The sequence below is a fragment of the Canis lupus genome, chromosome 5 (assembly GCF_003254725.2).
Source record: "Canis lupus dingo isolate Sandy chromosome 5, ASM325472v2, whole genome shotgun sequence".
Classification (NCBI taxonomy): Eukaryota; Metazoa; Chordata; class Mammalia; order Carnivora; family Canidae; genus Canis; species Canis lupus.
In genome coordinates this window covers 12,590,015-12,614,107 of record NC_064247.1, presented here as the reverse complement: position 1 = coordinate 12,614,107, position 24,093 = coordinate 12,590,015, and the positions used below count along the sequence as shown (strand labels likewise).

Below are 24,093 nucleotides of genomic sequence, written 5' to 3'. Positions count from 1 at the left end.
GAGCCTACCACATTAATGGTATTGTTAAAACTCTGCTTATTCCCCTGACTGACCCATTTATCTACGAACCATACAAGTTGGTGGGCTTTTAGTTTCTACCTGTGATTTTAGGTGGTGAAAGAACAGGCTAGTTGGCAAATATTTGAGACCCAACCTAATCTGCTCCAGTTTTCATTTGCTAAACAGTGTTGCTAGCAAGATGGACATTTCCTAGAGAGATCCTTTTGTTATAAAAGTAAGTAGACGTAGCCGACCAGGTTCCCAGGTAAAAACCTGTTAACATAAGCACACAGACCTACCCTGCCTAGAACACCAGACGAGGCTGAGTAACATTTGACAATCACATTCTGGCCAAGAGATGTTGGTGTGACCATACAGCAAATAACTCTGCAGAACTGTTAAAATCGGAACGCCAGTGGCGGAGGCCGGTTCGAATAACTTGTTTTGCAGCGGACACTGTAGAGTTGGTTCTTTGTACAAATGCTGACTACTTAAAAACTGTTGTAATGTGGATCCCTTGGTGTTTATAGCTCATATGTTGTACATCTGGGAGCTTATCAGTGAGACTTCATGACCTCTGATTCTTGATTTTTCCCTCTGATGGAATTGCTTAAATCACATTTGAAATATACCTCTACGGACTTAAAAAAAAAAAATTCCCATCAAATCATTTCATTTCTCTTTAAACAGAGGGAGGGGTAGCTTTCGATCTACTCGAGTTGACACTGATGCCTAAGTGCTATCCTCTGCGAGCCTTAGGAGGAATTTTTTTATTCACCTTTTTCTCTTTTCTTCAGTGAGAGGCATTTATGTGGTTCAGGTAATCCCATCCACCTGGGGGTGCGTGGGGGACCCCTGGGCTGTGAGTCTCGTTTCCTTTGGGCCAGATTTCCTTTCTCGGTGTGTGGCTGCACTGTCTGCACACAGGCCCCAGTGTTTTGAGGGAGCTGGAGGCATCGTGTCACGTGCTGACAGGGTCTGGAACTTGTGTCCTGTAGCTCTCCCAGGGCTGTTCCCTCCACCTGGCCCAGCGGCTCAGTCAGCTGCTCAACCTCCAGCTTCGGAGGATGCCCATCCTGTCCAAGGAGTCCGCTCCCGGTCTCATCATTGCCACTGGTAAGTCTGCTTTGCTCGTCCCCGTTCAGGGGTTAAGCATTTCTGTTATGTGCAAGCCAACTAGGCGGTGACCACTGACATCTGCTGTAGCAGCTGCTCTTTGTGGTTTCGAGACATTTTTGGTGGCTAAATACTACTCAGAATTTCTGGTTGGGCAAGGTGAGCGTCTGACATATTCTTGAAATTAAAAGTAATTATGCCTCTTGCATTTTAGGTTCAGTGGGAAAGAACTTGGCAAGCAAGACGAACGTGTACATCTCTAGCAGTGCCGGAGCCCGGTGGCGAGAGGTCAGCTCCCCACCCCCACCCCTCACCCCCACCCCTAGCTCCCGAGCCTCAGCCCCCAACCCAGGTTCTGCTTTATTGGAGAACACAGTCGTGCCTGCACATTTCAGGAACACGTGTGGCTGGTGGTGGAGGCCAATGGTGCCAAGTATGACTATAAAATAGAAAGAGGTACCCAGAGCCACACATGAGCATCAGCTGCACTGATTTGTGTTCACACCTTGTAATGTGGGCTCGTGAGTTTGCCAAAAATATTACTTTGAATCAAAAACAGACCTTTTCTTCCCCCTACGTCTGTAACTTTAACTAAATGTTCCAAGAGGACAAAGCAATGTCTCTTTTGCTTACCTCTTTACCCCTAGGACCTAGCAGTGTCTGGTTATGGAGTGGGTGCCCCTTAAATCAGCAAATGACAGTGTGGCCGTAGTGGTGTCTGGTGTGAAGTTGGCTGTGTATTGTCGTATCGTTTTGAAATAGAAGTCAAGCCCTCTCCTCAGTGGGGCTGTGGTGGGCAGGCACTTCGTTTCCCTCTCCGCTACGGAAAGATGTTTTTGCCTTGAGTCTGTAGAACTACTTTGGATCCTTGGCACTGCTGATACCAGTCCTGAAAGTTGAGCTAGTTTCGTAGTCCCCAAATGCTAAATCAGCCTCAGACATTAGAGGATTGCCAAACTTGTAAAAAAGAAAAAAAAAAAGATGCTTTCACCAGCCTCCCGTGAATTACGAAGGCCAAGGAAAGAAGTACATCTGGTCTCCTTCTGTAGGGGTTGCTTACAGGGGTGCTCTGCTGTGTGTGCGGGGAGCCCCCAGGAGCACTCAGTAGATCACAGGACAGGAATTTAATTGAGCACCTCCTGTAGGCGGAGCATGATGTCAGGAGGGATGTGGAGTTCTCAGAAGAGCCAGCCAACCTCCCATCCTCATGATGCTGCTTATTGGGGACACGATAGGTACACGTTTGTATTTAAATACCTACTATGCAAAGCATTAATGATACCCAGTGCTTGTTTGGCTCTGTGCAGTTTACAGAAACCTATCACATATCTCACCTCCTGGAGGAGGGCTTACCATCATCCCTCAGGTGAGGGATCTGGGCCCCAGACATTATGTGTGCGCATTCATTAAGAACAGTCCAGCATGGTAGAGGACACAGGTATTTGGATGAAAGATGTCAAGGCCCAATTGTCAAAAAGGGTGAACAGTTTGGAGTTTGGGGGGCATCCTTGCTGTGCTCCCCTGGGAAGGATTAAGCAGCTGCTTTCCTCTTCATAGGAGCCAGACATTCCTTTTGAGATTGGGTGTTCTCTCCTAGGCAGATAGGCTTGTGGTTTGTTTGGACCTTCTGATGTTGGTGTAATCTGGGATTTGAGCATTTGCAAGTGATTTCCTTCTGGGTAGAAAGCAGTGTGTTGTTCCTCCTCTGGTGAAGTGGTGTGGTCTGGCTAATGCTGGGGCAGCTGTCATTGCCTCCCGCCAGGCACGCTTCACACCTGCCAAGACACAGCTGTCATACAAGGGACCCTATTTTTGGAAAGAGCAGAGAGCTAAGTAGGGGAGGGGAAGGTTGAGACCGTGTCTGTGGGAGTGGGCACCTGAGTCCCTGTGGGTGGCAGTCACATGAGAGGGACAGCCTACGGGACATCAGGACAGCCTGATGTGAGGGGCATCAGGGGTGGCAGGAGATAGGATAGGATACAGTGGACAAGGCTGTCTAGAAAATTGGTGAGTAGAACTCTTGTTCCCCTTCCACGACTGATCAGTGGTGCAAATTCTCTGATCCTGAGTTCCTTTTCTGCACTTTCTTCCTTAACTTTACTGAGGCATGTGGAAGCAGAGTGAACTCTGCATATCTAAAAGGTACAGTTGGATCAGAAGTGGTCACCATTGCTACACCGTTGCCAACACCACAATGAAGATGGCAACCATTTCCATCACTCCCCAAAGTATCTTCCTTCCCCCTTGTAATCCATCCTTCTCTTTACCTGGTCCCTGCCAGATATTAATTGGCATTTTCTAGCATTTTATATAAATGGACTCCATACACAGTCTTTTTGCCTGGCCTCTGTCCCTCATCATGGTGATTTTGAGGTTCATCCATGCTGGTTTTGTGTATCAGTGGTTCTTTTCCAATTTATTATTGATTGGTATCCCATTGTAGGGATATCTCACAATTTGTTTATCCACTCATCTGTCGATGGACATTACAGTTTTTGCTGATTGTAAGTATAGCTGTTATAAACACTTAATCACGTGCTTTTTTTTAGATGGACAAAAATTTTTACTTCTTTTCGGTGGATGCCTTAGAACAGAATGGCTGGACAGCTTGGTGGGTCTGTGTTTAACTTTTTAAGGAATTACCGAATTGTTTTCCAAAATGAATGTACCGTTTTACATTTCTACCAGCAGTGTGTGAAAGTTCTAATCGCTTCCGGTCCACACCAACACTTGGTATGGTCAGTCTTTTTTTAATTTTAGACATTTTAATGAGTACACAGTGATATCTTATTATGGCTTTAATTGGCACTTTCTTGGTGTCTAATGAAGTAGAGCTTCTTTTCATGTGCTCATTGGCCGTGTAAAAATAATTTTTTGAAGTGTTTAAGTCTTGTGCTTATTTTTTGTAAAAAAAAGTTGTTTGCCTTCTCATTGAGCTGTAAGAGATTTTTTTGAAAAATGTATTCTGAATTAAGTCTTTCGTTTGATATATGTGTCATGAGTATTTTCCGTGGCCTGGCTTGTTTTCTTAATGGTGTCTTTCAAGAGTAAATATTCTAAATTTTGCTGAAATCTGATTTATCAGTTTTTTTCTTCTATGTTTTTTTTTTAATTTTTTATTTATTTATGATAGGCACACAGTGAGAGAGAGAGAGGCAGAGACACAGGCAGAGGGAGAAGCAGGCTCCATGCACCGGGAGCCCGACGTGGGATTCGATCCCGGGTCTCCAGGATCGCGCCCTGGGCCAAAGGCAGGCGCTAAACCGCTGCGCCACCCAGGGATTCCTCTTCTATGTTTTATGCCCTTTATTGTTCTAAAAAATATTTGCCCCTCCCAACGCTGCAAAGATTTACCCCTGAGCTTCACAGTGTCAGGCTGTAGTGTAGGTTTATGATCCTTTTTTGTTTGTTTGTTTATGATCCATTTTGAGTTGATTTTTATATCTGATGTGATCGAAAGACTGATACTCATTTTTCCATATAGAGATTCAATGATCCAGCCCCACTTACTGAAAAAGACTTCCCCCATTGAGTGCCTGTTTGAAAATCAATTGGCCAGATATGTGTGGGTCTAGTTTAGGACTTTCTATTCTGCTCTATTCATCTATTTGTCTTTTCACCTGTACCAAACTGTCTTGATTATGGGAGACTTAGAGTAAGTGCTGAAATCAAGTAGGTAAGTCCTCCAACTTTGTTCTTCTTAAAAATTTCTTTGACTATCCTAGATTTTTTGTATTTCCACAACATTTTTAGAATTAGCTTGTCAGTTTTTACAAAACCTGCTAGGATTTTTTGACTGGGATTACATTGAACTTATAGGTCGATTTTGGGAAAATTGACATCTTAGCACTATGGAGTCTTCTGGTCCATGAATGTAGTGTGTTTCTCCATTTCTTTTTAAGCCTCACTGAGTGATATTTTATAGATTTTGATGTCGAGGTCTGTATATCTTTTGTTAGTTTCATTTCTAAGTATTTTTAAATTTTTTGGTATTCCTGTAAATGGAATTTTCTTTCAAGTTTCCTTTCCAATTTTTGCTATCGTATGTAAGAATACAATTGATTTTTACATATTAACCTTGGATTCTGCAACCTTGCTAAAATAATAAATAATAAAATAATAAAATAATGTTAGTAGTTTTGTAGACTCAAAGAGATTCATATCATCTGCAAATAGGGACCGTTGTATTTCTTCCTTTCTGATCTTTATGTCTCCTATTTCCCTTCTTCTCCTCCTTCTCTTCTCTAATAGGTAATAATATGGCAATATGTAATATGGTGTATTATTGTTCTTAAAAAACAGCCCTCTTTTCCTTTATTCTCAGAACATTTTTGATTCCAAATGTTGGGGGAGGTTCCCCTCACAGTGAGCAATTCTCCAATTCTCTGGACACTAATTGGATGTCCTTTATTTTGGTTGTGACTGACTAGCTGACGTTAGCACAGACCTCACAGTTTAGGGGCTGGGTCTCATAAGACTGCCCCACCCCTTAGGATACTTTGGTGGCTCAGTGATTGAGCATCTGCCTTCAGCTCAAGATGTGATCCCTGGGTCCTGGAATCGAGTCCCACATCAGTCTCCCCTCTGCCTATGTTTCTGCCTCTCTCTCTGTGTCTCTCATGAATAAATAAATAAAATCCTAAAAAAAAAAAAAGACTGCCCACCCCACCCCACTTCACATGGTCATTGTAAGTCCCAGGTTGTCACCTATACTTCTCACTGACCAGCTTATAAATAGGGGGTTCCCATGACCCCCTTCTTGGGTTCAGCAGTTTGCTAGAATGGCTGATAGAACTCATCGAAATATTTACTTACCTCCGCCAGTTTATTATAGAGAATATTATAAAGGCTGCAGCGGGATGTGGTACATAGGGCGAGATCTGGAAGGATCCTAAGTACAGGAACTTTTGTCCTCATAGAGTTGAGATGTGCCAACCTCCCAGCATGTGGGTGTGTTCACTAACCTGGGAGCTCTTCTAATCTTAGCTTAGGGATTTTTTTTTTTTTCAGTGGGGGCTCCATCACTTAAACACTCCCTCTCCAGCCCCTGTCCTTTCCCCAGACGATGAGGCAAGGCTGGGAGTTTCTAATCATGCTTAGTCTTTTTAGTTACCAGCCTCTGTACTGTCCAGGAGTCCACCAACATTTGCCTCATTACAACAAAAGACTCTCCTGTCATCCTGGAAGTTCTGAGGGATATAGGAGCTCTGTGTAAGACACACATCACCCCCACCAGTCAGGAAATTACAAGGGATTTAGGAGTTCTGACCAGGAGCTGGGAACAAAAACCAAAATGCCATTTATTCTCTTATCACACTGTCACATATGTAGTATGATACGTTACATTGATTGATTTTTGACCGTTTTACTAACCTCGAATTACTGGGATAAACCCTATTTAACATGGATTTATTATCCTTTTTATACCAGATTAGGTTTGAGTTGCTAATAGTTTGTTAAAGATTTTTACCTCTTTTTTTTTGGTAATGTCTTTTTCAGGTTTTGGTGCTAGGGTTGGGCTGGTGTCATAGAAGAAGTTGAGCAGTGATTCCTCTTTTGTGTAAAAGTGGTATTACTCTTTTTTTTTTTTTTTTTTAATAATTCACCAGTGAAGTTATCTGGACCTGGGGTTTTCTTTTTGGCTGTGTTTTGGTTAGAAATTCAGTTTCTTTGGCAGATAGGGAACTGTTGAGATTTTTTCTACTGCTTATGTCAGTTTTGGTGAGTTTCATATGGATTATTGAATTTGTTGGCTTAAAATGACTCAAGGTATTTTCTTTCTTTTTTTTTTTTTAATGTCTGTAGGGTCTGTGGTGATCACATGTTTTCATTCCTGATATTGAGGATTTGTAGTTTATTTTTTCATAGATTTTATTTATTTATTTGACAGAGAGAGAGTTTGAGCAAGTGCACGAGCAGGGGGAATGGCAAGCAGAGGGAGAGAGAGAAGCAGGCTCCCCCCTGAGCAGGGAGCCCAGCATGGGGCTGGATCCCAGGACCCGGAGATCATGACCTGGGCCGAAGGCAGACACTTACCCTGACTGAGCCACCCAGGAATCCCTGTGGTGGTTTTTTTTTTGTTTGTTTTTTTGTTTTTTTTTTCTGTTTTGCTTAATAGTTTAGTTAGTGGTTTGTCAATATTATTGATCTTTTCAAAGAACGTGCTTTTGGCTTTGTCTCTTTGGCTTGTATTTTATTTTGTTGATCTCTGCTCTTTAGTATTATCTTTTCCCTTATTTACTTTGTATTTAATTTGCTTTTCTTTTTGTAGCCTTTTTTGGGTATAACACTAGGTCATTGATTTTAGATGTTTTTTCCTAATAGAAGCATTTAAAGCTCTAAGTTTTTGTCTAAATACTGCTCTAACTAATGTCACAAATGTAAAGATGCATTTTGTTGTCATTCAGTTTAGAATATTTCTTAATGTCTCTCTTTAAAGTTGAGATGTAATTCACATATCATAAAGTCCATCATTTCAAAGTATATAGTTCAGTGGGTTTTTGCTGTATTCACAAGTGATGTGATATTTAATCTTTACTGCTAATTCCAGAACATTTCTATTACTTCGGCATGTCCCTTTTGCTTTTTGTCTTTGGGAAGTTATTTAGAAAAGGGTTGTTTAGTTTTCAGATATTTGAAATTTCCCTAGATATCTTATCATGATTGATGTCTAATTTAATTTCCTTGTAGTCAGAGAAATAACACTTTATATGATTTTGATCCCTTTAAATTTACTGGGACTTGCTTTGGGATCCAAGATGTGCCCTACTTTGTTGAATACATCGTATGCACTAGGAAGGAGTATGTATTCTGCTGTTGTTGGATGTAGTATTCCAGAGATGTTATTTATAGGAAGGTGGTTGATACTTTGCTGTTAAGATCTTCTGTGTTCTTACTATTTTTTTTTTTTTTTTTGACTAGTTCTAGTAATTGCTAAGAGAGCAGTGGTAAAATCTCCAACTCTGATTGTGGGAGATTTTTTCCTTTAAATCCTGTTAATTTTAGCTTTATGTATTTTGAGGCTCTGTTATTAAGTACATGCACATTTATAATTATCTTTTCTGTTTGTGTCCCTTCTACTGTTAGGAAATATCCCTCTTGTCTATGGTGATAACCTTCACCTTGAAGTCTATTTTACCTTCCAGCCTTTTTTATGTTTACTGTTTCAGTAGTATATCTTCTACCATCCATTTACTTTCTACCTACCGGTGTCTTTGTATTTAAAGGGTTTCTTATAGGCAGCATCTAGTAGGGTCTTGCTTTTTTATTCATTCTGCTAGGCACGCTTTAACTGGAATGCTTAAACCGTTAACAGTTAACATAATTGTTGATATGGTTGGATTTAGGTTCAAGATTGTGTGTGTATATATATATATATATATATATATATATATATATATCTTTTTTTTTATTACTCTGTTTTTCCTTTACTGACTTTTCTATATTATTTAGATGGTTTTGGTATTCTGCTTTTATTTAGGTATTATTTTTTTATTATATTTTTTTTCAGTGGTTGCTCTAAGGATTACATCATGTGTATTTACTCTGTCATAGTCTTTTTTGAATTAATATGACTTTTAATATAATTTCACACTTCACATAAAATTTAGAAACCTTGCAACCATGTAAGTCCCTGACTTTTTTTGATTATTGTTGTCCTATGTATCCCATTGAAATATATTAAAAAACCTACAAGACAATGATTTTACTTTTGCTTTACATCATTATACCAGTTTTAAAGAATTTAAGGGGAAAGAAGCAGTCTTATATTTACGCAGATACTTCTTTTGCTCATCCTTCATTCCTGAGAATCCCTGTATCCCCCTGGTTAAGTTTCCTTACAGCCTGAAGAAATTCTATTAGCATTTTTTGTCAAGCAGATCTATCTGTTACGCATTTTCTTGGTTTTCCCTCATTTGAGAATCAATTTATTTCACCTTCACTCCTGGAAGACCTGTGTGTTGATAGAGAATTCTGGTTTGGTAGTACTTTAAAGATATGCCACAGTTATCTTGCCTCTCTGATTTCTGATGAGAAACCTACAGTCATTTCATGTCCTGCATGCAGTCCGTCATTTTGTCTAAAGATTTCAAGATCTTTTTTCTTATCTTTGGTTTTTAGCGGTTTTGTTGTAATGTATATAAGGGTGTGGTTTTGTGTTTATCCTGTTTGGGTATGCTGATCTGGAGTCTATAAATGTATGTCTTTCACCAAATTTGGGAAATATTCAGGTGTTATTTCTTCAAATACTTTATTTTTCCTGCTCTGGTCCTTTTTTCCTGTTCTTAGACTCAAATCACACATGCTTTTATTATTATCTTCCTGGTCTTTGGGGCTTTTTTCTTTTCAATCTTTTTTTTGGTGTTCTTTATAATGGATAATTTCTACTGTTCTGTACTTATAACCAGATTCACCAATTTGTGTGTCATTTCTATTCTGTTGTGGAGCCCATTAGTGAATTTCTTACTTCACATGTTATATTTTTCTGTTCTAAAATTCTTTTCTTAAGAAATAGGCATCAAATATCATGTCTAATTTTTAAAAAAATGTCTTATTCCACTTCTCTGGGAAGAATCTTTGTCTTTTGTTCATTTCAAGTGTGTGTTCCTTTACCCTGTGAGACACAATTATGTGATCATAATTACATTATGATAAATATGAAATATAAAATAATTACATTATTTTAAAGTGCTTGGTAATTCCAGCATTTGAACCATCTTGGGGTTGTCACCTGGTGATTGTCTTTTCTCTTGAGAACTGGACAGGTTTTATTGGTATGTGTGTACATTGAATAATTTTGGGTTGTATCCTGGACATGTGAATGACATACATGAAATAGAATCTACTGGAGGATGTGGATATTTTTGTTTTAGCGGAAAGTGTATCTGTTTAGATTTAGACTGTGGGTTCCTTCTCACATACAAATCTCCATTTCATTCACTAAACCTTTGCCATGTTGGTTTAAGTCTGCTCCACACGCGTGTAGTTTAGGGATTAGGGTGAGGCTTGTGTGAGTTCATACACAGAATTAGAGGACTTATTTGATTGATACCCTCTCCTCTGGGATTTCATCCACATTCTCCCTGGCCTGCCAGGGCTTCGTTTCCTGATTCCATAGGGAGAAGTCATTTCTGTTGATGGTGTAGCCATCCATCTGAGATGTTCCAGGACTGGGATTTTCTCTTGGGGCAAAGCCATTTCCTTCTAAACAGGAAATCCTAGCTTGTGATTGCTGCTCAGGTTTTAAGTCCCCTGCACAAGCCATCTGATTTTGTTTACTCTTCAGTATCCTTGGGTAGCTCTTTTTTTTTTTTTTTTAATATTTTGTTCAAAGTTTTTGCTTGTAATCACCAGGAAGGATGATGGGCTGTTGTGGATTATACGATCATGGTAGAACTCAAACTCCAATTGATTGAGTTGTCCTCTCTGGTTGGTGAGAGTCGGAGATTTGGGTTTGACGCCTATTCTTGCTGCTTACCATCAGCCACTTTAATACCTACCCTTGGTTTCTTCATTTGGGAAAAAAAAGGGGGGATCAGAGAACTCACTGCCCCATCCCCAGGGTTGTGTGGAACAAATAAGGTAATGGATATGAATGTGCTCTGGAAACTGAAAAAGTGTCTTCAAGTGCTTGTCATCACTGCCACGTGCTTATGTGTGTGCCTGTGCATGTGTGTGCATGTATGGTGTGCATGGTTACTGCTCAGTTACTCCAGAGAAGTGGCATCAGCGCTGGCTTTTCCTCTTCAGGCACTTCCTGGACCTCACTACTATACCTGGGGAGACCATGGCGGCATCATCATGGCCATCGCCCAGGGCATGGAAACCAATGAGCTGAAGTAAGTGTCTCTGAGGAAGCTTTTTCTCTTAACATCATGCTGCTCTTCCAGAAAGTAAGTCTGTGAGTATAAGTGGATTGTCTCTCTTCAGTACTAGGTTGTTGACACCAAATCACTGTTGACCTTAGCAAATGATTTACACATTCTTTATCACAAAGAACAAATGATATATTTTTACTGATCCAGCCAAGTACGACTCTATATAAATTTAAATTCATAATGATTAAAAAAATTAACCAGAGACTTCACCTTGTCCATCTTTGCTTTGTGTGGGACATAGAATGAGCGATAATAACAACAGTAAATAATAATACATAATAATAATACCCGAGTAATAATTTCAGAATGTGTACCACTTGGTAGGCAATCGATTTTTGCTGTTGGCACATCTGGTTTGGGGATTCATAATTAACAGACCTGGAAGGGACATTTGGGGTTAACAGCTTCGTCTTACAAATGAGAAAACCGATACTCAGCAAGGTAAAGTAATTTGCCGAGGATCCCCCCATTTGTTAGTGACGTTAAATTACGTTCTGTACTCTTTGCAAATGTATTGCTCTGAGAAGCAAAAATGTCTAGAGTCTGCTCGCTCAAGTCTGATTTTATCAGAACCAGTGTGTTGATTATTTTTATCTGAAGTAGTACAAAAGTTAATTTGGCTAACGGTGGGTTAGGGCCAACTGGCCCTCCTTTCTCCCTGTATTTGCACTGAACCCACCGAGATGTGTTCCTAAAGGAAGTGGGGAGGCCTCAGTAATCGTCTTGTTTAATGCAAAGAAGAAAGTCTTCTTTTCCTTTGCTCCTTTTAGAAACAGGACCAGCAGCAAGATAGAGGTGGGTGGTTTGAAAAACGATCTTAGCATCTGGTTTCCCCCACGCTGAATTTGACCTATATCGAGTAGGCTGGCCCCAAAGAAGCAGAGAGAAGCAACAAAGGGCTGGCATCTGGCTGTTCTTGGGTCTGTGTGACACTGGTCAGCTGCTGCTTTAGAGCCAAGAGCCAGAAGAAGTCCTGTTTGTACCCAACACTGGATCCACATTCCGATTGGTGTTTGCTCAGATGAGGACGGTCACGAAGCACCGTGCTTCCCATATTTGTACCACCACTTATTTCTTTACCCATTAATTTATCAATTCCCATCTCCCATATTTAGCAAGCACTAATTGTGCTGGGTCCTGCACATCTAAAGATGAATAGGATGTTTCCCCTCCCTCATAAGGAGTCGATTCTCCTGGGGTGAGATACACAAGCAAACTGTGATGTTTAGGACTTGGCCGTGTGAGGAATACCGCAGGGGACGTGGGTTGGCTTCCTGGGCAGCATGCATGTCATGCTTCGTGTGGCAGTCTGATCGCGGAGTCACTTTCTGATTTTCCTTGTTTAACTTCTCTGCGGTTGACATTTGCATTCCGAGCTGGCTTCTCTGGAGTAGTTAGCATGATTCTAGTCCTCTTACACCATCTGTTGGTGCATATGTGCTCAGGGAACGCAGCGTCATTGCTGCATGAGCTGGAGCAAAACATGACCAGGAAAATAAACCTGCTGCCAGAAAATCACCATGCCTTCCCCGGACGCTTAAAAATGACAGGGGGCTGAAGTGTGTGTGGGGGTGTGGACTTGAGGGGATTGTGGACACTGTAGTACCTTTCTATTTCTCCAGGTTATTTGGGTATCTGTGTGCATGGTTCGAATAAAGCATTTGCAAATATGAGAATAATTCCTGCCTCCTGTTGACAAGTGCATGTGTCCTACATAGCAGTCAGAGCTTGGCCTAAATCTGTGTAGCCACCTGGCATTTACTCAGTAGGTTGCCCTCAGAGGTTCTTTTTTTTTTTTTTTTTTTCTGCTTCTCTTGATACTCTGCTTTTGACCTGTCCCTGTACTCTACTATCAGCTTCATCAGAAGACAAGCAGGAAATAATACTCTACTTAGTTCATATCCTCAGACCACAGTGGTGGTGACTTAACGGTGATAGCCGAGCACGAGTCGGGGATTTCTGCTGCTGGGCCAGGACTTTGGGCCCCTTAAAGTCAGGCCTCCCCGACCACAGTGATGTCTCTCCTTGAGCCTCACAGCCTTTACTGGCGGTCTCATTAATTGGGCATCGATCATATATGGACTTCATTCATTAGTTAGCTTTTCATTATATGCCTGAATTCTTCAACTCATTAGCAAGGTCTTTTGACCAGTATTTCTATTCCATACAGGCCAGCAGGCACTTAGTAAATGTCTGATCATTCAATAAATATGTCACGCACACTTAGTCTTCCAAGATTGCTTATGTCTTTACTGACGGATGAAGCCAGAGAGGCACGGTAGTATGGCAGGTGCACGATTCTGAGGGGACCATTCCCACCGTGCTCTACGTAAATGACGTGCTCCGGAGCTCAAGTAGGAGTGGATGTGTGCCACCTAGAAGCACCAGGGCTGGCCCAGTCCACCTTCCTCTGTTTTCACATGGAGGAACTAATGTGACTTGTCAGTAGTTGGGGCCCAAACTGGACCTTGAGCATATTTCCTGACCCTCTCAGGTCAATTACACAAATGTTTGTTGAACACGTAGTGAGCCAGACGTTGTTCTAGGTACCCAGCGTGCAAAGGCGAGTGAGGCGTCAATCAGGAGCTGCCCATGTGCCCTGTGGCTCTGTTGTGTTTCTGAGTCAGCTAGAGAGAGAGGCCACGGGAAGGGCTTGTTCTGAAAGTGAGCTTTCTGACCCAAAGCCTTAGGGGAAGAAAGCCACGCAGCATAACACCAGGAACTCTCGAAAGAGTTTTAGTGGGAACAGAGGTTGGAATGATGTTTCACGAAAGAGTTAGGTTTTTGTTTTGTTTCGGTGGTGGTTCTTTTAAATTATTCATGTCTTTCTTTCCCTGATTAGCCCAGATAACTAAGAGTTGACTGTTATTTGTCTCAGCTCCTGCCTTGACTCTCTGCTGAGGCTGTTACCTTTGTTATTGCTAATTGAAATTGAGAGTAAGAAGTGGAACACTTTGTTTTGCTCTTGTGTCTACATGTCTGAAATGAGTAAATAAGAACCCGTTCTTGGGATTCATGTATTCATTCGATCAGCACACTGTCACTGTGAACCATGCTCTGGGGATTCGGGTTTTTCTTGCGTATAATCCCTCAGTCCTTCAGGGAAGGGGCTACTGGGGTCTTGAAGTCTGACCAAAAAAAAAAAAAAAAAAGACGACCCCAACATAAGTTTGTTGGCTTGACCATGAAAAATAAGATCGACTGATCAACTGCCATTTCTTCTTGCTGGTTTACCTGCCAGCAAAATGCTGTCCTTAGTAGTTTCTGATAACATTTTGGGTTTGCCCAATAGCATCATTCTGTATGGGAGATTTCTGATTTCAAGAGGCTTTCCTCCAGGAGTCCCTAAAGGATCACACAAAGTACACCCAGCAGAGCAGCTAGGGTTTTTTTTGTTTGTTTTGTTTTGTTTTGTTTTGTTGTTGTTGTTTTTGTAGGGGGAGACCTGAGTTCTGGAAGCATCCAGAATGGGGGAGTTGGCAGTTAACCTGCATGCTTGGTGGCTCTGGGACAGTTGCAGAGAGAGCCACCCCCACCTGCTGCATTTTAACCCTCACATGGTGTCTTTGGCCTTCGAGTTAGAGTGGAGCAGGTGTTCTTATCACCTTTTAACTGTTAAGAAGCTGAGGGATGGGGTTAAAACAATACAGTGCACCTTATTTCATTTCCTTGAGCGAATGTTAATGAGTGCCCCTTCTGTGTGCCGAGAGAGGTGCCACCACGTGCCAGGGGCAGAAAAGTGTAAGATCGAGGGAGCACAGAATGGCAGCTAGCTGTGCTTGCTACTGGGAAGCCAGGGGAAGGAAGGAGGGGGAAGAGGGAGCTCGAGCAAGGCTGGCGTGTTGTTTCAGGGTTAGTGGGACCTTGGGCTAAGAGGGCCCTGCGTGGATCAGCACATCCACGGGAGGCCTCAGGCTTTAGTACTGATGGAATGCAGATTGCAGGGAGGGGTGGGGAGAAAGGGGGATTGAGGCACGTGTAGGTGGGGTCTGGGAGCTGGAGAGGGCCTTGCATGCTGCTTAGGAGAGATCAGGCTTGGCTTTTGCAGGGTTAGTATCTCCTTAGGGTTTTCAGTGGGCGAATGAGACAGCTAGATTTGAATTATGGAAGGATGGCCCTGGCAAGTTGAGGAGGATAAATTTAAAGGAAGCAAGACTGGAGGTAAGAGAGGAAGCTGGGAGCTGGTGGGGGTGGACTAAGCATTTTGGGGGGCAAAGTCTGCAGGACTGACTGCTCTTGACTAGCCTGGGGTGATGGGGTACACTGATCAGACTCCTCCTGGAGGAGCAGAGGAAAAGGGCAGGGAAATCTGGACAGATTGGACTGGATTGCCCTGGGCTGTGCACGGGGAGACATCCAGCAGGAGTCCACACCCGGTTCGGCCTTCCACCAGCCCTTGTGTGAATTCTCTCTTGACGTCGGTGATGGAAGATCCTCTGGTCTTTGCTTGAACAGGTTGAGTGATGGGGATTTGCCAGAGCAGAAAGGGCTTTCATCTCACTTTGGGACGGTTTGTTCGTTTCTTCATTCCCTCACTTTTTTTTAATCCGTTTATTTCTTTATGAAATGATAGTCCTCAAGTCAGAGAGAGCTTGAGATTCTCTCTCCAGTTTCTGGTTAGTGGGCGTGTTCTGCTCCCAGGACACACACACACACACACACACACACACACACACACACAGGCTGTTTCCTCCTTCACCTGAACACCATGCAGGTGTCTGAGGTGCCCTCCCTGTCCATCCCTCATGTCTCCCACTCCACGACAAATGGTTCCACTTCCTTTCTCCTCTGAGGCCATGGGATCCCAACGCCATGGATCTCCACCCTCTGGGTATCCTTTAGATCTTCCTCACCGTGTCAGTGCTTTAAAACCTGGGGCCCAGATCTGACCCTGGCAGCTGACCCCGACGTACAGGGATTAACACCGACAGGGCTCGAGATGCTCAGTTCCTGTTAAAGGACATCCAACACTGTGCTCACACTTTTGACAGCCTCCCCAACTTTTTAGCTTCTGCCAAATTGTTTTTTTTTTCATCTTTTTTTAATTTTCAAATTATTTTAAAAAAATGGAGATCCCCATTTACACACCATGAGATGCTTAGATTGTAAATACACCGCTGAATCAGTTCTGGAGGGCACTTGTCAGGATGCCGAGAATGTCCATCCCCCCAGAAAATACCTACCTGCCCCTTCCCTGCCAATACCACTGCCCCTGCTCCACCCCAGTTAGAGGCAGCTGATGGTCTGGTTATATTTTTTACCACTGTGGGTTAGTTCGGCTTATTCTAGAACTTCCTGTGTTTGTATCTGGCTTCTTTTACTCACCATTTTTTTTTGAGATTCTATCTCTGCTGTGACTTCTATCAGTAGATAAAGTTCAGTTAAACTACAAAACATAAGAGAGCCTTTCTTCTTATGAGTGTTTTCTTATGAATTTCTCAAGATTTTCTTCATCCTGTAACTGAGCAGGTAGGTTTTTGAAACAACAGGTAGGACTTTATTCTCATTTTTGCTTCTCCTTTTGATATAATAAAAGTGTTTTGAATCCTGTTTTGGCATTAATTGCATTATCAGTACAATTAGCCTTGTATGTTTTGCAAATCTGATAGACTGACCTTCCATATTGTCATGCATATCCTTGACTAATGTGTTGAGCTGTGTGGAAACCAGAGGTCTCATTTTGGATTGAGGTCATATCATGTGTCAGTAATCAGCACGCTTGGGATTTGATTCACCAGCAGTAAATTTTTATCTAGCTGTGTGGCCTGCAGAGATGCTCAGGAAGAAAGAATGTTGTGTATCATTACCTCCTCCTTCCAATCAAGGATTACCGTGAGAAAAGGAAAATAGGATTAGTTTGTGTGACTTGCGTGTGAAACCACGTGAGTCCCAGCCCTCACAGACTTCCTTCTGTTCTAAGATCCATCAGATCAGCTGTTTCCATTCTCGAAACCAGTGTTTTCTTCTTCATCTTCCTAAAGGGCTTCAAGATCTCTCTCTGTTCTCCGTGATTCTTTGAGAGATTCATGTCTTTCCATTCCCTAGAATGTGCTCTCTTTTATACTCACTTTCTTTTAATGTCCCTGTTTTTTTTTTCCCCTGCCTTGTCTAATTTGAACATCATTCTACTTGATGAAGATACAACCAAAATAGAAATTGATTCTGCCTTTTTTTTTACGCCCTGTTGTTACTATTTATACATTGACCATCAAAAGGATGATCCTTTCTAGTTGTTGATAGAATTTTTTTGCTAATTTCTTTATAGAATTTACGAGGCAACCAATGCACCATCCCACTGACCTACTTATCTACCACTTACTTTTATAATTTGAGTCACTTTTTATTTTTATAATTTGGCTGTTTGAGTTTAAGTTGTTTGGCCACTGTTCCTACGGATCACCTGCTGTAGGAATTACAGCTAGAATTAACCAGCAGATTATTGCCGCTCCTCACTTGTTCGCATTTGCACTTTTCTCATCGTGGACATGCTGCTTAACAATCTGAGTTCCTCAAGGAGCTCTCTGGACAGCCACACAGCACTGTCTTCAGTTGAGTATCTTATCAGCACTTCCTTTACTTACTGCATCTGTGATTATATTTATGTTATGTTATATTTAGTATATTCTATTCAGTGGCCTTCCCATCCTCTTGAGAGTTTTTGACCATGGGGTTTATGTCTGTATTTTTATCTGAACATTTTGAACCCTCCAATTCTAAAGACTGGGGCTCTGTATGGTCTTTCACGCCTGGAGGAGCACAGAGATGACTTAGGTTTGTTTCCTTGCAAGGTTCAGTCATTTTCATGTCATCAAAACCAGTCCTCCTCTAGGGATCAGAGCTTGGTCCAGAGCAGGTGTTTCCCAAACTGTTTGTTGCGGTGGTGATGTGACTTGCCCCTCCCCTTCCCCAAAATTCTGAAAAAGCATTGTTTTCTAAATGCACAGTTTATTCTCAAATACATGGCTGTGCTTGGCCATGCACCTGCTGCTTAGTCTCATTCAGGTGTCTTCCCAGAGTCCTCTGGGAACCTCTCAAGAAATGGGAGGCTTCATTTCCTAAGGTTATCTGGGGTTCGATGAGCTCTTAAATAGAATTAACAAAAAGCAGTATGCGAATAGATGGACTTCCAGCGTCATCACAGAGCAAACAGATAGCTCCCGTCCTGTCTGGATAATGGACCGATCCTGCTGGTTCATTTTGCTTTAAAAGTGGTACTTGGCCCTTAGTGCGTCACACTGGTACGATGCAGGCGAACGGGTTAACTTCTCTCCAGATCTGCTTCAAAATTAGCTTCATCCAAAAATGTTTCAACCAGAGTATTTCTTCTCTTTGGGAGATTTGTGGAGGGGTCATTTAGTCTTCACTGCCATTCATTATTGATGTTGCCTTGTAGCTCCCCCAACTACCCAGCCCCACCCCTCCACCGCTGGTTGAACCTGCAGCCTCTTGCAGAAGTATCCATTTTAGTAACCTCAATTTGGGACGAAGTGTTTAGATTGCATGATGTTGTGAAAAGATTTATGTCAAGTATGAGAATGCTGAGGGAGTAAAACTAAAATCTCAAAAAAAGGGGAAAGGTGAAAGAAGTATTTAAAGATTTTTTTAACTTTATTTTTTCATGAGAGATGCTGAGAAAGAGAGAGAGAGAGGCAGAGACATAGGCAGACATAGGCAGGGAGCCTGCTGCAGGACTCGATCCTAGGACCCCGGGATCACGACCTGAGCAAAGGCAGACGCTCAACCACTGAACTGCCCAGGTGTCTTGAAAAAAGAAGTTCTGTGTGTCATTGGGGTTTGAGACAGAACCTAGAGTTCTCTGGTACTAAAGGAAGCACTTAGTGGTTTCTCACGCATGTCGCCAGCATACTGGGTGATGAAGCAAGGGTTAGGCAGATTTTCCCCTTCTCCTTTTCCTCCCTTTTGATACAAAAAGATCATTTAAAATCAGCACAGTTACTTCAGTGCTGCTGATTTTTTTTTTTTTTCAAGAGCTTGTTTTCTGGTTCTGAGGTAGTCCTCTGTAGAGACTTTTCTCTGCACAGGTTTTTTTTCCCCTCCAACTTAAAAATCTGTCAGACCACAGGAAAAAGTGGAGGAATTGTGTAAAGAACACTCTAATAAGTTCACTCAGAATCCTCAGTCGCTAACATTTTGCCAGTTTGCTTTACATCCGTCGGTTGTGTGTTCATCCTGTCTGCCTCTCTGTCCATCTGTCTGTCCTTGCTGAGTCATTTGAAAGAAAGTTGTAGCCATCATGCCCTTTCCCAGCTAAATATTGAAAAGCTGTATCTCCAATAAATAAAGGTATTTTCCTATGCAATCAGAATGCCATTATCACACCTAAGAGAATTAGCAGGAGTTCAGTGTGCCTTATACACTGTATTTATATTTATATTTGCATTTATATACTTAACACCTGCCTCCCCACCCCACTCCCTCTCAACCCAGGATTCAGTCAAGGTTTCCACATTGCTTGTGGTCGTTAACACCTCTTAATCTCTATGTAACAAGCCTTCTGCCTTCTTTTGTTGGTTTGTTAAGTTTTTCATGCCCCCCCCGCCCCCCCGTTTTGCTTTGGAAGAATCTGGATCCAGTTGCCACGTAGAATGTCACCCCTGCTGGATTTGTCTGGTTGTGCAGAGTATAACACAAGTGATGTGATATTTGCAAATTTGCAACAGTGCTTCATCCAGGAAGGAGGCGTGTAGTGTCAGATTGTCCCATTGTTCCTGGTGCTGAGTCTGGCGACGGCTGTGACTCTAGTCCGCTGTAGAACTGCATTTCCCCATTCAGAGTGAATGATTCATCTGTGAGTTGATAGTTTTAGACCATGTGGACACCCTGGTCCGCAGCCCTGTTTCACCTGGTGGTTTTAGCGTCCAGTGCTGGTGTTGCCTGGCTCGGTTATTACGGTATGGGTGATGGGATGGTCATTTTTCTCTTGCTATCATTGTTTTCAGCATGTATTAGGTAGCATTGTGATAGAAGAAAAGTTTCCTTCCCTTCTCTCTTCATCATCTGGCCTGACCCTACCTCCCTGGGAGATCCTTTTAGGATCATTCAGAGACCTTTACCCTATTTTTATTTAGCATATAACCTGTTACCATCATTTTTCTTCTTATGTTCAAATTTTCCCAAACTGACCAGCTAGAGTTCCGTAGTCGAGCTGGCCGCTGTGTCCTTTTGCCCTGATTGCATTGGTCTCTGAGCTCTTCCTTGCTTTCTGGCATGACCTCGAATGTTCCCTGCTTCAGCCATTTCTCTAAGGAGTCCTGGCTTCTCTCACTAGTGAATGTTATCTGGAAACCAAGCTTTTGCCCTAGAGACTTTAACCATAAGGATCCTCTTCCTCGTCTTTGGACAGATACAGTACCAATGAAGGGGAGACCTGGAAAACGTTCATCTTCTCTGAGAGGCCAGTCTTTGTCTACGGGCTCCTCACAGAACCTGGCGAGAAGAGCACTGTCTTCACCATCTTTGGCTCCAACAAAGAGAATGTCCACAACTGGCTGATCCTCCAGGTCAATGCCACAGACGCCTTGGGTAAGCCGCTGCCTCCTTGGCCCTTTTCATGGACACATTTACTGCCCAAAGCATCAGCTTAGAGCCAACATGCCCACAGAGTCTGTAGCTGTCGAAGAAGATGCACACATAAGCAGTGACCGGGACATTCAGAGACAGTTACTCAGGCAATTCCCAGTAGGACCGTGTGTCATTTTGTGTTCTCATTTTTCCTAGTCAGCAGTTCTGGTTTGGCAGACTGAGCGAGTGATTCCTGTGTCAGGGGCCGTGTTCCAGATGATACAGGATCCTCTCAGCTGTCTAGGGTCCCGTCAGCGTCCGCTAGCAGGGAGAGGGGTGACTCAGCATCTTCCTTCCTCCCCCATCCCCCTACAGCCCCGCTCTCTCCCCCTCCTTCTGCCTTGGCTAATGACATTCCAACTGAACCAAAAGGTCCTCTCTGCTACCTATTCAGTTTCTACTGCTTAAAATTGTTTTCCTGTTTCAGAATCCATGTACTTGGCTGCTAAATCTCCACCAGAAGACCTCTCTCTCCTCTCTTCTCTGTGTCCAGAGCATAAGCATCCTACTCTTCACGCCCTGAATCACACATTTGTGTCTGTCACCCTGCTTATATCATTCCCCATCAACTAGATTATCAGGTCCTTGGAAGTAAGAACCTGTCCTGTCATGTGTATTTTCCACCCACTGAATAGCCTGAGAGCCTTACAGTCAGAGTTTAATGAGTACTTGCTGATTGGAATGGCAAGGAGTTGACGGCCGTTCATCAGTTTTAGGCAGCATGGAATCTGATTGAAGACACACATATAAGAAAGACCTAGGGTCCCAGAGTAGACATAGGTATACTTTGGAATTTCTGGAGTAACCACTCTACTTAAATTACAAGGGAATGTGGGTAACGGAGCGATCATCCAGGCTGTTTTACCATTTCTCAGCCTCCTTCCACGAAGCTTCTGTGCCTTCCAAGTAATGACAGTGAATTCTCTATTGCTCTCGGGCCATTACTTCCAGGTGTGCCCACACGCGCTCCCCTCGTCCCCCTGGGAAGCAGGCAGGAAACCATATTCCTGAACGACACCATTTATCAAGGATCCGGCCTGATCCTGCCTCCCTGGGAGATAAACACCTCTGATACCCATTTCTGGAGGGAACTGCGGAATCTACTAGAATATTTCAGGAGTTTAGTTGGTGCCAGAGGTGGCTTGCTTCTTCCCAGCTTTCTCAGAAGCACAGCTGTGTTTCAGGAGGTGTCATTTCCATTGGCATGGGTGCTTCCTGGCATCAGAGCAGGCCAATGGGAGGCTTGGCGTAGCTCCAGAGAGTCTGTGTGCCTGCCAAGCAGCAGCGGGACGAGCCAGACGTGGGTGCTCGGGCCGAAGGGGACAGGAAACCCCTATGTGGGGCTCCTTCACATGCTTCCTGCTGCATTTCCCTTTTCCCCAGGGGTTCCCTGCACAGAGAATGACTACAAGCTGTGGTCGCCGTCTGATGAGCGGGGCAACGAGTGTTTGCTAGGACACAAGACTGTTTTCAAACGGAGGACACCGCACGCAACATGCTTTAATGGAGAAGACTTTGACAGGCCGGTGGTGGTGTCCAACTGCTCCTGCACCCGGCAGGACTATGAATGGTTGGTTCTTCTTCGATGCCTGGGGACTGGGTCGGGTCTTGCTCAGCCAGCAGTGTGGCACACAGACTAGAGCCTTCCCTCTGAGGAAAAGAAGGGCAATCATAGGAGGTCGGTATTTATTAATAAGTGTCCTTTTTTAATGTGTTATGCACTTTTTATATAGATCACTCAATTTAGTCCTCACAGCTCCAAAATGAGGGAGAGGCATCACACCCTAGGAAAGCTGCAGCAGTTGATTTAGGAATAGATCATTCTGGCACTTATTTCAATGAGGACAACTTCAAAAGGGAACACACTGAAGGTTCCACTGTAGGTAACTCCTTTTTCTTAGAAACGAGGGGATGTCAGTACATACATATTTGAGTGTATGTATACAGGCTTGAAGCAGAGTACCCAAGATGTGGCTGAGAAAGGTGGAGGCATAAGAAACCATGGGTGCACGAATCACGCGGCCAGAGAGGGAAAGCTGCGTGGGCTTTCCGTGCTTTTATTGTGATTGTTGGCAAGAAGGAGGAGACTGATTTGCTGCTGGCAAACCCGGAAGTTTCTGGAGGTCATGCTGTTTGAGATGGGCCTCAGGGAAGCTCCTGGGTCTGTGGACTGACTGGAGCACTCTGAGATGTGGCAGCAATGGGGACAGGCAGAGGCAGGGAAGTCCCTGGTGGTTTGGCTTGGATGCCTTGTAGGTATAAAGTAAGGTCAGGGAGTGGAGCTGAGCTGATACTTAAGGGTGGAGGCAGAAGGGGTACAGACCTTATTCTGTGAGCAGGATGAGGAGCTTTGAAGGCTTTGAAGGCTTTTTTTTTTTAATTAAAGATTTAATTTATTTATTAGTGCAAGAGAGCATGAGTGAGGTGGAGGGTTAGGGGGAGAGGGAGACGCAGACTCCCCACCAAGCAGGGACCCCGACATGGGGCTTGATCCCAGGACCCCAGGATCATGACTTGGGCTGAAGGCAGACGCTTAACCGACTGAGTCACCCAGATGCCCCCTTTGAAGGCTTTTGATGAGAGTCGATGATCAGAGCAGAGCCTGGCTTTAGATAATTCTAGAAGTAAAGCATGTAGGGTCTCGGAGCCCCTAGGCAGTCCTTCGAGCCTTGAGCATGGAATCATTCCAGGCCAGGCAGGGCAATCCGCAGAGCATGAGTATCAAACTAGATAGAGCATGTAACTCCTTTCTCAGTAGTTGCAGAGGCACATAAAACCTAAAGTTTGCTTTGGGAAGCCACACTTATCTTGACAAAAGCCAGAGGCCTCTGATATGTCCTAGTCTAGAGGTTGGAACAGGGCCACGGAGTAAATGTTTTAGGCTCTGCAGGCCATATGGTCTCTGCTGGCAGCTCCACAACTGCTCGTGGTGGCACGGAAGTAGCCACAGGTGAATGGGTGCGGCTCTGGTCCCATAAAGCTTGATTTACAAGAACAGCTCTCTAGGTTGGGCCAAGTCCTGCCCTAGACCAGTGCTTCTGAAATGTGAGTGTGCACATGAATCACCTTGGATCTTGTTAACATGCCGGTTCTGACTCTAGTTCTGGGGGGTAGCTAGCTCTGCTAGGCTCCCTGTGATCCCTGTGCTGCTTATCTGTAAACCTATCCTTTAAACAGCAGGGTTTTAGACAGTACAAGACGCGCACTCTCTTTGAAAGTTCGGTGGTTCTAAAATAACAGCGTTGACCCTTCTGTTGCAAAACCACAGAGGTTCAATGCCCCTTTGCTGCCTTCTGTTCTCCCTTAGATACCCCCAAATTGTAATTCTATTCTGAGAGCTTTTGCTGGCCCGAGGTCCCCCTGACTGTAGGGGTCCTCTGTGGAAAAGGTTATAGTGCTCTTCTCTCTTCCTTGATCCTCATTATTACTTCAAAATGAAATAAGAAACATGCAAGGAAAATCTAACAACTCTTTGGGATTTTTCCTTAATGAGCACTACTATGCTTTTTCTCTAAAA

At 43.3% G+C, this 24,093-nt stretch overlaps 1 protein-coding gene across 1 annotated transcript in view; it reads left to right on the top strand.

Moving 5' to 3' along the window:
• Positions 1-24,093, top strand: part of SORL1 (sortilin related receptor 1) — a 157,086-nt gene that overhangs the window by 55,961 nt on the left and 77,032 nt on the right. The window contains exons 10-14 of the mRNA XM_025465194.3: positions 999-1,116; positions 1,331-1,404; positions 10,867-10,955; positions 20,359-20,537; positions 21,960-22,146. Of these exons, the coding sequence (XP_025320979.3) occupies positions 999-1,116; positions 1,331-1,404; positions 10,867-10,955; positions 20,359-20,537; positions 21,960-22,146 (647 nt within the window). The remainder of the gene's footprint in view (positions 1-998; positions 1,117-1,330; positions 1,405-10,866; positions 10,956-20,358; positions 20,538-21,959; positions 22,147-24,093) is intronic.